Source organism: Dermacentor silvarum, chromosome 1, assembly GCF_013339745.2.
Source record: "Dermacentor silvarum isolate Dsil-2018 chromosome 1, BIME_Dsil_1.4, whole genome shotgun sequence".
Classification (NCBI taxonomy): Eukaryota; Metazoa; Arthropoda; class Arachnida; order Ixodida; family Ixodidae; genus Dermacentor; species Dermacentor silvarum.
In genome coordinates this window covers 44825299-44838532 of record NC_051154.1, presented here as the reverse complement: position 1 = coordinate 44838532, position 13234 = coordinate 44825299, and the positions used below count along the sequence as shown (strand labels likewise).

Sequence of the window (13234 nt, the reverse complement as noted above, 5' to 3'; positions counted from 1 at the left end):
AGTTGGAGCTGATTTATAGCTTCTTCCGGTAGCGCGACAACACAAGGCCAAAAAATTAGGAATTAGACACGACATGCGCTGTTCTCACAACATTTTTTTTTACTGGCTGAAGTTCCCGTCAATGAAGTATTCAGTTGTGAAAACAGCCCATGTATACTGTTCACTACTTCTTCGTCAAGTGATTACAGCTGTCAACAGTATCATATCAGAGTACAACGAATATGCCTGCTCCGCACTGTTAAAACTTCTCTTTAGTGCTTTGTTCTGTGATGACGACAAAGCGAGTGAGTTTGTTTCAGATTATTGCGCACGCAAATCGATGGAAGCAGTAATCGTGGTGCCAGCTACTGTTAGGGCACGGCACTTGTGCGACGCAGCGCAGAGATGTGTCATGTCAGTGGAGCATAGTGGCGGCCTTGCTGACAACGGCCAGACGTTCCCGCTGCTATCATGCGCCATTTTTATCGCGGCTTTCCCTCTGCGATAGGCACTCTTGTGCGACTATAGGAATCACATGAATTGTCGTTTGCAGAGTGTTACGAGATAATAAATCAACCTTCCCGAAGCTGTTTCATACCATCGGGAACACTGTAGCAGACAAGGGCTTAGTCCTTCCGCTAGTTAGGTATGTATATTTTTTCTATTTTATTAAGATTCATAACAATCTGCTTTATTCAGCGCACAACTCTGTTCAAGTTTCCACCTCTACTTTTTTTTTTTTACAGTGTAAACGATGCGGCTCACAGTTCTCGCTGTACTCTGCGCTGGTATGTGCATTTCAATCCCTTAATTTTTATGGTTCTTCAAACAATAAAAACAACACGTACCTACGAAACAAACAAAAAAACACCTATAGAGATAAGTTTCGTTATCGTTGTTATGCCGCGGATTAGCTAACGCATCTCGGTGTTTTGTACCCTCAACTACGTGATTTTTTAACCACGCTCTAAAGTCTTTTTTTTTTTTTTTTACAGCTTAAGGATGTTTTCAGATATCCGTATCTCATGGTTCCTCATCCATCAGCACATATCTTTTGTTCAATGCAACACCATCAAAAGGGGTCCCTTATACACACTACGCCTTCAGGAACTTCAATTAAAAAAAAAGTGTTTGCAAGAATTCTTACCTGTATATACCTTTTAGTAAGGGTGGTAAAGTAGCCAGACAATCAGCCATTTTCACGAAGGGTCGCACCCCTGTCGTGGCAATGAAAATCAATGCCACGTTAATTCATCGGAACGCTACTGCACAAGCTGAGATTTTTCGTTTTTGCTCATAGTATCCAGAGAGGGGCGATCATCTCTGCCTAGTGAGATACTACAGGGTGGTGGAGGTTAACTTCATAAAATCAGGCGAGAATGTGCCATTCCAATTCAGTCACGTGTGTTTCGTTTACTTGCCAGTTCGGGCATGCAGTGCCTTTTGCCGGATTGAGTCTCCGCATAAGTCCGGCATGTTCCTCGTGCAAAGGCCTTCGCGCAAGTGCTCTTTACATCCAGAAAAATGGCTGATTATTCTGCATGCTTTCTTATTCGTAGCATTATAAAGCGAAAATATTTATCAACTTTCTGTGCAAACGAAAACAACAAGAACGTCTTGGACCTTAACTATATTACAAAATGACCCTCTTGGGTAACACGTGCCCTTCGCTGCTCCGCGCAGCACATGCAGACCCACGTTGTGAATTGTATGTCACGTGGGACCGCGACAATGTTAAGGGATGGGACTCAAGTGGCCTCAACTATGCTAAAGGTCGTATTAGATGTTGCATCAATATTAGTTACGCAAAAAAAAAGCGTTCTATACTGTCTGCAGGAAGTGATCAGGCTACTGATCTTTTGTACATAATCTTAAGAGGAAATCGTATAGCATTTGTCAAGAAGCAGCTCGCATATGTTGACAAGGTAATTTTCTACTTTCTAATAGTAAAAAGAAAGAAAATGCTGCGCTCTCATTGCGTACAAGTGCGTCCAAGGTAGAAAGCACACAAGTCAACACTGCTCTTTGAGCCTGTTCACTACTGCAACATTGCCATGATGTCACCTAGCAAAACATCTAGCCGACGACATGTGCACACTACAGAGAGCGTACTATGCGTATACAAACGGCACAGAGTCAACAAACCACGCAGCACAAAGGCAAGATGCCAGTAGTGTCGGTATTTATAGCCCTGCTTTGGGAGTTCGCCGGTCAGTCCCGCTATCACCAGTGCGATTTGCCTAAATGTTGTTATTTATCAGCGTTTGACAAATGTATTTGGCTACGTTTATACGTGCCTGGAATCCACACACCACCGGTAATTTCACCTCAGTGAAAAGCGCAGCTTTGAAAGAAAAAAAAAAGAAAAAAAAGAAGAAAAAACTGGGCATTTTTGAAAAAAAGGAATCAGCTGTAACCCGAATGTGTTATGTGCATTGTGTAAAATATAGTGACTTTTATGCTGCTAGCTTACACATCTAAGTCTACAGAAATGCATTAAGCTCCTTCACACTAGTAAAAGCTTGTAACCAAAATGTGAGTAATTTCTCTATGCTGACCTAGCGGGTCGCATGTAAATATTGTCGTTTCGCATTAGTTTGACACAAGCCACAATTCGGTGTGAATAATGGGCGCTTCTTTTGAAAGTATTACGCGCCCATATATATGCACCGTGGAGCACGCATGAAAGAGGACATGGGAGCGTTTCACTGAGACAAAGTGGTTAACTATATTCACGCCATCCTTCCCATTGTGTCCTTTATCACTAATTCGTCAACCTGTTAGTTCAATTCTTCCAACACATCGTTCAGCTCTTTTCACCGACGGTATCAATATACATTTTTCAAAACCTGAGAGCCTATAGACCTCCCGTGACATCTTATTGACTTTCTCATATTAGTCGGTGCATTTTTCTGCAAGCCACAAAACGCACAGGAGCCTCAGTATATACAGGGTGTCTCAGCGACGACCCTCTCTAATTATTAAAGCCAGAGGATCTGTAAAGCAATACCCCCCTCCCCTCATGTTGCCTAAATTCATGTCGCCATCACGTGATCGCCCCGTCCTTGCGTATATCTGCATTCTTCTAAACGAGCACCAGTTAGTGGATCCTTTGTTGTCAAAAAATAAACGGAAGAAAGGAGGAAAGAAAACTAATACCATAAATCAAGAAGATCCGTACTTACGAAGAAATAGTGCTCTTTCTTGAGACCGCAAGTTAAAGGCTATATAGCGGTGTTAAAAAAGAAAGAACAGACAAACATATATGTATAAATATATGTGTGAGAGCGAGACGAAAGGAAATGAGAAAGGCAGAGAGGTTAACCAGAATGGTAAATGCGGTTTCCTACCCTACACCGGGGAACGGGAGAAGGGAGGTAGGAAGATGAGAAGTAGAGCGAGAGAGACAGGGAGCACATGCACACGATCACAGCCGGTCACAATCACCGCGCACTATACCACGTCACAGGATCACGTGCAGCACTGTGACCACCAATTCGGGCTAAAGCCGCCTTAAAAGTTTGTTGTCCTCTGCCGCGACGACTTATGAGGTCGGCATTCCAAAATGTTGTGTTACGGCAATAGTATCTGATAAACGTGATCTAGCACTGGCGCGAGCGATCGACTTTGTACACTGTGGAGAGGACAGCCACACACAACGTGCTGAAGGGTGTCATCGCAAGCACAGTCATCACACGTAGCGTATATGTCAACATATGCACGTTGAATATTCACGTAAGTCCTGTGAACGGGAGAGGCCCGTCGGCTGTCGGCTTGTCGATCAATTTGTCGGTTACGCGAGGTTACGTTAAAAGAAACGTGTAAGGAAGAGGAGTTGACGAGGCCGACTACTATATGTTAGAAGGGGACACTGCTCGGTCTGCGCCAACGCTACCGCATTTCACACATCGCAGACGAAATCTAGGAAGTCTGTGTAGACATTTTTTTTTCTTTATCTTCTCTTTTTTTTTGCGCTAGTACGAAAAAGAAAAAAAAATTGAATTCAAATATTTCACAGCTGCTTCTGTACACGGTCGTCCGGTCGTAGTGGAAGTACCTCATTAGTACTAAGCGCGTATAGGCGCTCATATAGAAAAGAAAGGCCTCCAGGGGCCGCATTTTGTAACGATACAATTCGTATCGCATTTTTCTTATCATCCATCGCGCCGAGTGGCTGATCACCGCGATAACAGCGCACGGCGCCGTCAGCGTCACTGACAAAGGGCGAAAAGGATGTAAAATGCAAGGTATCGTTGCAAAACACGCTCACAGCTCCAGATATTATAAGGGTTATTTTCATCGTACACTCTTCGCTCCTCATCATTACACGTTATGATAGACCCTTCAGCGCGACAGACGACGAATGCATAGAAACGGGGGCAAGACTCGTTACGAAATGCGGTCCCCACGTAGAGCTTCAGTCGTTCATAGATATGTGCGTAAAAAGAAAATTATGCCGGACTGTATAGCAATTAGGTGGTTCCCCTAAACGTGTACGCCCATGTGCGTAGCACGTCCGGTTTGAATATCTTCCATTTTGCGGCGCCGTCTGTCCATCGCTCCACGGTGCGGCCAGGTTCGCCCAGCCAACTGGCGGAGTCAGCAATACCGGCTGCCGAGCCAAAGCAGACTCTCACTCCTTCATTAATAGAACTTCTTCTTGGGCATGTTGGTGGGGCTCAGTAAACATTGTTTTTAGGCACTAGATGGAACATGCCTTTCTTTTTTTTCTCTCTCTCTCTCTTTATTTAAAGCACCATCAAATCACAAGAAAGCCAGATATTTAACGTTAACAGCACGTAACTTCTTCAGTTTCAATTAAACTCATCTCTATTTCTCTCTAAAGTGCACAGGTTATTCTCTATAGCCTCTGCAGGTAAGCGTGGCTAATGTCCCCAGATCAAGGCTGTTATCGTTAGCTTGTAGTCGTGGATGGGGCTATCCTTATTACTCTTTTTTTTTCTTTATTAAGTTAAATGAAAACACGCGCTTACGTTGAACGAGCGATGCATGGAGCTGTTCGGGACGTGAAGGCATGTACTACCGTGTGTTTCAGTGAAGACTGTCTCCAAATACTAAACTAGGGGAATCGAGACACATTAACACTATTTTAGAGTACAATATTCGCAAAAAGGGCGCACAAAAGAAAACTCTCTGTTGGATTCATTAGCAACCTAACTAAATAAGATTTGCTAAAACTCACCACGTCACTTTGACGTGGTGAGTTTTCGCGGTTTTGTGAGGTCGCGTGACAGACAGGCGAAGTGGGCGTAGCCAGAAAACATTGGACCAATAGCAGAGGGCTAATGGTGAAAAAGGCGTAACGGAAGCCGTAGTGAAGTGCTTTGTGACGCGCGCGGGGTTCATTATATATAATAAACTCCGCGAATCAAACTGTTACACACACGCTGTCTGTGTTCGCGCACTTACGCCCTGTAGTTTGGAGTACATCAATGCACAATCCTCGACCACTGTTGCAGTCTCTCCGTAGAGTTCGGAAGCGCAATGGATTGCCTCATTTCGCTACTTTTCTGTCTATGCCATCTGGTCGGTGCGAGGAGTCGAATGGACGAAAGTTGCCAAAAGAAAAAAAAATTACATTTTAGGAAACGTAAGCGCACGGCGTGAAATTGATGAGTGTACTGCAGTGTTTTCAGTTAAGTTCAGGATTCAGTTCGCAATTCTATGCTACATACCATGGTCCGTACAATTTTTCTGTGGCGTATACATAGTTCATATATCCCTTAATGACAGAGCACTAGACGTGCCCGACAATATGCCGTCTACCGTTACCAGTCGGTATCGAAAAGGGTACAAGCTTCCGCCGCTGCGAAAACATGAGGCCAGATTTTACAATGATTCTTTTCGTTTTCCTTTTTTTTTATCATCGTCATCTTGAACACAGCTGCGCTGCTGTTATAACGCGGATCGGCCGCACGGCAGGACAGACTATATGAAAAATGTTGAATAAATGTTAAGCGGAAAAAAATGGAGCAGGGCAGGCCATGTAATGCGTAGGATGGATAACCGGTGGGCCATGAGAGTTACAGAACTGATACCAAGAGAAGGGAAGCGCAGTCGAGGACGGCAGAAAACTAGGTGGGGTGATGAAGTTAGGAAATTTGCAGCCGCAAGTTGGAATCAGCTAGCGAAAGACAGGGGTAATTGGAGATCACAGGGAGAGGTCTTCGTCCTGCAGTGGACATAAAATATAGGCTGATGATGATGATGATGATGATGATGATGATGATGATGATGATGATGATGATGATGATGATGACTTGTTTTGTGTAACGGTCCAGTCCATTTTCATGGCGTTTCGGATAGCAAGATTGTGGTTGAGACGTGAGGACGCGATAAAGTAAATTTCATTGTTTTTGTTTTTCATTTTTATTTTTTTCCTTCAATGATTTAATCGGAAATCACCGTGCTGCCACGATCTCACTGACCACTTGGCACGAGGGAAGAAATAGTGGGCTAGAATCTAATTCGGCCCCAGAAGCCCGTCTTCGGATACTTCTGGTTGTGCGTATACGTATACAGGGTGTCCCAAGTATCGTGTACCAAGATTTAAAGAAAGAGCATTACTCGAAGAAAACTTAGGGCATATTGTTTCCAGCACAGTGGAGTAGCCGCCAGTAATTTTTTCTTTAGTGAGATTTAATTAGGTAATTGTAATTAATTATTTAACTCGAGAAGTACTGTCCTAATTATCGAAGTGTCAATGAGAAAATTGTAGAGCAACATAAAAACTCCTGATACAGCTTTCTGTTGCTCAATGCGTGCTACATAAAAGTGTTTTTCTAAGCGTGAAATGAGCCCGCGGATACATGCTAAGTGTCTCGAACGGCCAGTCGTACAGCAATATTGCTTGTACAATTAAAACTGGATGGAGCGTTAAAGTGACAAAATGTAACTTGAAAAAGTTCCCAGGTGTCCTTAGCTATCATCTAAGAGACGTGTAGGCGAAAGCCTTGTCAAGCCTACTGTAAATTACCTTAATCCTCCTTAATCTACCTTAATCCACCTTAATCGACATTAATCCACCCTAATCCTCCTTAATCCACCTTAATCATTTTTCATCCACCTTAATCGACCTTAATTCACCTTAATCCAAACTAATGCACCTTAATCCGCCCTAATCCACCCTAACGCAATCTAATCCACCTTAATCCTCCATAATCGACCTTAATCCGTCTTAATCCACCCTAATCCACCTCAATCCACACTAATCCACCTTAGTCTAATCACTTATCAATCATTAATTAATTCTGCTAATCATTAACTACTTTCATACACAGCTGCACATTTCTGGTCTTCCTTGGATCACGTGACTTTCTGTACATCACAACGCGACCTTGAAACAGAGAGATAAGGCTTTCGCCTTAATATATGTTCATCGCAAAATGTAGGCGTATATATTAATTAGGTGGGAAAAAAAGGATTCATAGAATATGACAGTTCAACAGAATATTGGGGCAACGCTGTTGCGTATAGATATCTAAAAGTCTGTCAACAATTAAAACTGAATCGAGAGTTAAAGTTACAAAATGAAACTTGAAAATGTATGATTCCTCAGAAAATTTAGGTGTAGTATAGGGATTAGGCGGACAGAAACGGGTTCATAGAAAAGGACAGTTCGACAGAAAATTGTGGCAACGCTGTCGCGTATATCAAAAAATCTGTCAACGATTAAAACTGAATGGAGCGTAAAAGTGAAAAATCGAAACTTGAAAATGTATGTTCCTCGCATAATCAAGGTGCAATATAGTAATTCGGAGGACAGAAACGGGTTTTTAGATATGATTGTAAGGAACCGAGGGGTCGCCGCGGAGCGCCCGACCAAGAGGACCAACTCAGCAGGCTTTCAGAACGGACTAGCGCGTGCCGGCCTTGCGCCGATAGCACGCGCCGCCTATTCTCGTCGTTCAAAGCGCCGGCTTAAAGCGCCGTCCCTGCGTTGCGGCGTCGGTTGGCGCTACAGAGCCTCCCGCCCAGACGGAACGGTGAAATGTACACGATTTACTGCGGTGTTCTGGCTTCGGAGTGCAGCAGTGGACGAGGTTTTAGTGGCGGTAGCTTGAGGAACGGGGCCCCGATGATTGCTGCATCGCGGAGGGCACAGGGGCGATGTCATTCTTGCTCTAAGCTGCAGATGCTGCATGGTCGGTGTACATGGATGGTCGACTTCAGAGTGGTGCGGGGAACGCGGAAGAGTGGTGCGGGGAACGCGGAAGAGTGGTGCGAGGAGCGATGACATAGTCTTAATTTGGGCTGGCCAAGCGATGAAGTTTTCGGTCGGGTATTTCGGCGCTGACAGTAACATCGAATCTGGCACCTGTTGATGTTGCGACCGTGGTGACAAGCTCGCGACGACGGGACCCGGCCTGCTCGATCGTGGTTAGCTTGTTGCCAACGTCTGAATGTTAGTCGGACTTGGGAACATAGGTTCGGTGTTGATGGCGGGCGCTTTCGAAGTGCGCGACATCAGCGTCTGGCCTGGCACCTGTGGAAAATTGGGTGGATGTAGTCTGTATGAAGTCCGACACTTGCGTGACGCCCCCAGGACGTAAAACTCCTAGCTTTCAAATCCCTTATCAGACCGAAAGTTGAATGCGCATCACCCATCTGGAATCCATATCAAGTCTATCTTGTTAACGCGCTCGAGTCCTTTCAAAACCGCGTCGTCAGATACATCCATTCGTCATACTCATGTGACGTAAGCGTATCATCCTTAAGAGCAAAATCTGATCTCCAGCCCCTTGCACGTCGTCGCGCTACAGCCAGCCTTTGCCTCTTTCATAAGTTTTTTTTTTTACAGTTCCCTAATTCACGACCCATATATCACACCACCCGCACGCATATCGCTACGAACTGGGCACCCATTACAAGTCTTACGGCCACGCTCCTATACAACTACCTTTTCTTCGTCTTTTTTTTTCCCGCACAGCATCAGACTGGAACGCCCTTCCCCACCACGTCGCTGAAATCACTTGCCCGACATCGTTCTTCGAAAATGTGTCTTTGTTGGCTGAAAAATAATCAGCTTTTTTCACCGCGTCATTTCCCCCCCTTCTTTCTGTTTTTATGCACTTGCGAAATGTAGCTTTCTTGTAGTTTTCTGAATACCTGTGTTTCTGTTGCATCAACTGTACCCACCCCTTATGTAATACCCCTAGCAAAGGGGTCTTTAAGGAAATAAAACTGAACTGAACTGAACTGAACAATTAAAACTAAATGGAGCGTTAAAGTGACAAAATGAAACTTGAAAATATATGTTCATCGGAAAATGTAGGTGTAGTATAGTAATTAGGTGGACAGAAGCGGGTTCATAGAATATAACAGTTCGAAAAAATTGTGGAAACGCTGTTGTGTATATCTAAAAGTATGTCAATTCAAACTGAATGGAGCGTTAAAGTAGCAAAATGAAACTTGAAAATGTATGTTCCCCGCAAAATCAAGACGCTTTCGCTGTTTACAGACGTAGGCCCTGCACGGCTTCCGGTTTTGCTCACTGACGTAGCCCCCTAAATGTAGCGAGCAAGAAAGTCATTGGCAGCGATATCGAGTAGCAAGAGTGCGTGAAAATCTAAGCCGGCAGATTTTCAACACTTTTCCTCTGTATCCTACACGACAATCCTACAAGTGAAGGTTGCCGTACGTTTTACAAAAAAATTTAATGTACTAGTCTTAAAAATATCTTTTATCTGAAAACTTAAAAATTAACTTTCCGCACAGTGAAACAACTTAAAGACACGCTTTGTGTTCCGGCGCAGTAGAATGATAAGGCGCCCGTGATCGGAAGTTTCTTAGGGCCGCACTCTCGCTGCTGTTATTGCGCGAGGGAAACCATCTTACATCAGGAGTAGGAGGGCTGCTTAATAACTGGCGATGAGAAGTCTGCCTTCGTATGAAGTCCTGGTACTCAAAGTCGGACTCGCGGCTGAGCCAAGCAACGAGGAGGTCTCTCCACAGGCGTGTAATCAGCAGGGAGGCAGACGTGATCAGCCTAAATTGTCTAACAGAAAGAGATATGGGGTCCATATGAGGCCCGTCTTCTGGATCTTTTTCGTTTTATTGCGATAGCAATTATATGGACACTCCAGGTGCATTTCTGCCGTCGCCGTCGCCGTGAGGTTCCGTATAAAATCCAGGGGCGATAAAATCGTCGCCGCGCGCCGTATGCTCGATGTGCGAGTGAAAGCGTGCGAGGGTAAGCCGGCGATCGCAGCTCAATCTCGCGAACGCAAGGGCGGGAAGCGGGAAGGAAGCGCGCCGTCTTCCAGTCGCACGCAACTTTCGGGAGAAAGGATAGGGAAGGGGGGGGGGGGAGGGGGGTTTACTCCGTGTCGCCGGGCCGCAAGGCTCCGGGGGGAGGGTAGGGAAGGGGGACGCCGCGTACTACGCCGCGTACTACGCCGCGCGCTGCCGCCCGGGCGGCTGTATCTTGAAAGCCAGCTGCTGCGAGGGCAGAGTCCTTTCTCTCTGCGCTGTGTTTCCGCGGCTTAGTTCGCGTTGATGCGAGCGGCGGGACGAAGTGCTGCCGCGCTTACTACAGCATTTTGATAGCGAGTTTCCGAGGTGATCGAGTTAGATGCGTTCATGTTTGCTTGTGCGCATGTGACCCCACGCTTGTTAATTTAGTTATCTGCGGCTTTTTTCTATATTAATGAGTATTTTTAGTAATTGTCATCACTCATAGCACCTTAGCCCACGCATAAGTGAAATGGCGTAGCAAGAGGCACGTGCTTCCAACTGATCCCCCAGCTAAATCTCTCTCCATCTATCCGTATTCTGGAAGCGAGGCGAGATGGTGGGAGAAAGTGCGAGCAAAGTGCCTGATGTGTGCTCTGAGCACTTACATAGCAATGTGAGTCGCGACAGGGAAGTCCTGAGTAATCGATGTAGTTTCTGCTGCTGACGTACACAATGTCAATCGAATACGAACCCCAAATGCCTGGGGTCGAGCACTGACGATTGTAAGTGTTAGTTCTGCAGGTCTACCGGTCAGCACAGGCAAGCTGTACCGCAGATGCCCAAGAGAAAGTGTCCTGCATAGTTTCAACGTCGTATGCACTGACACGCCACGCGTTTCCCCCCACAAGAAGTTGGAATAAGTATATGGTCGCCAAGCGCATTTTTTTGCATGGTTACGTGCGGTCTTTAGCACAGTTCTCGATCAATAATGATTCGTAAGAATCTGTCATTCATGCAGCGTGATTTATAATTTTGAATTAGTCTAAGCAGAAATTTTATTATAAGGACAGATGAGTATAGCCCAAGGAAATGGTAAAGAAAAGAATGCGCTACTGTCTCCGATTGTGGACCCCATACTCAAACTATGACAAGAGTGAAACTATAAAGAAGAAAATTTGAATGGGAAACATTAGAAGGAAAAAAGGCACGTGCGCTACTACGTGGCTACTAAATTCTTGTATATAGCGTGGTAGCATGCATGTCCGGAGTAAACGCACAACATAAACATGCAAATGAATACATGTCCGACACACAGCATTCGAACAAAAGGACGCACTTCCAAGTTAAGGACACAGGTCTAAAGACCACGATAGAACGATGCGCAACACTTTGAGAGATCGAAGTATATTCGCTGAAGTGGCATACTTCGCTGAAGTGGCATAAAAAATCACCGCCAAAGCTCTCCGTATAGATGGCTAACCAGCAAAGCTGAAACGTGTGGCCCCGGTGTTTATCACTGGGTTAATCCCCATGGTTCATTAAAGTGTTTCTCAATTATTGGTTGCGCCTTTGTGTTTCTTAATGATATTACACACACGTTTGGCTGTAACGGAGAGAATGACGTCACTGACGGTATGCCCGCATTCCGCCGTTGTCGCTTGCGGTCGATGTCTCGAGTTTGCTCGGCGGCGTGGTTAGCAGCATTCGCCCGCCATTGCCGCTTGCGATTCTTTGAAATTAAATTGCTTCAAATTTAAATGTGTCCGTTACGTCAGACAATGAATGTCTCATACCCCCTTAAGCAATGGCTCATACCATCGTAAACGCAGCCTCCCCATTACGACGACAGAAGTGAAATTCTACGCTGGAATGATGAGCGGCAACGGAGCCAGCTGTGTTAGAAGACGACGACGACGAACGCGGTAGCAGTGGCACGAGCGCGTGCCGAGCACGAGCACGAGCGCAACCCGAGGGGCGCCAACCAGACAGCTGCGGAAGAAGACGACGCTCGAGCCAATGCTGATGATGATAGTTTTCTGTACATAGGCGACAGAAAACTATCATCATCACCTCGCCTAGCCATATAAAACTATCATATCATCTTCGCCTAGCCATATAAAGCTTCGCTTTAACAGACAGAAGTCCAAGGCGTAACAGTGTATCTTCTTTTACAGGTGCCTTGGGTGCCACTGTGCAAGATGTGAACGATTTCATGGACACCGTGTTGGAGGAACGGATGCAGAAGTACGCCGATTTGGACCCGATGAACGCCCCAGAGCGCTACACGAAACTGGGAAACTTTATCCGCAGCGACTGGACAGCGAACATCAAAAACGTGAAGGTGATAGGTCTGAGCAAAGTGAACCGATCCGGCGACTGTGCCGAGGCCAAGACGCTGCCATCCGGACGCGTGTTAGTGCTGTGCAGCCTTCTCCTCGACAACCTGGCGGTCCAGTTCACGTCGCACCAGCGCTACCTGGGTGGTCGGCCGGACGTGTTCGGCGTGACGGCCACGTTTTCCCCGACTTTGGCTTCGCTTCACGCCGAGGTCGGGGCTCGCCGCTACCCCGACGTAAAGCTGACTGTGCGCAGCAAGCTCGAGCCGGCGCTAACATATACAAACCTCGGTAACCTAACCGAGAACGGAGCCATGAAATTCGGCTACACATACGTCTCCTCGGACACACTGCAAAGGAAGCTGAAGAAAGACTATGTCGACTACCTCGCCGAAGCTATGGTGGGCGTTCCAGTGCCGTACGCGAACAATCTATGAACCACTTCAAGGCGGAACAGAGAAGCGCTCAATAAAGTTACATTTTGTTGCGTATTGAAGATACAGTTGATCGAGCTGTACTGCGCAAAGAAGAGAAATAGTTTCAATGTCAGCGGCTGACCGTGATTGCTGTCGGCGAGTGCTGCTATGGTTTAAGTTTTTAAGCCCAAACTGCGCGATTCGGTGGTAAAGCTATATGATGTGATTTTAAAATCCGAAATTAAATTCATTAGGCATGCTTCATCGTGTTGAGACGAAAATGGGAAATGCATTGTTCCTCTAAAA

The 13234-nt window shown here is 45.7% G+C and overlaps 1 protein-coding gene across 1 annotated transcript; it reads left to right on the top strand.

The window, feature by feature from the left end:
* Window positions 1-492: 492 nt before the first annotated feature.
* On the top strand, window positions 493-13003 carry LOC119461927 (uncharacterized). The gene is made up of 3 exons (XM_037723294.2): window positions 493-625; window positions 726-767; window positions 12351-13003. The coding sequence occupies exons 2-3, from the start codon at window positions 734-736 to the stop codon at window positions 12947-12949; spliced, it is 633 nt and encodes a 210-aa protein (XP_037579222.1). The 5' UTR covers window positions 493-625; window positions 726-733; the 3' UTR covers window positions 12950-13003.
* Window positions 13004-13234: the final 231 nt, after the last annotated feature.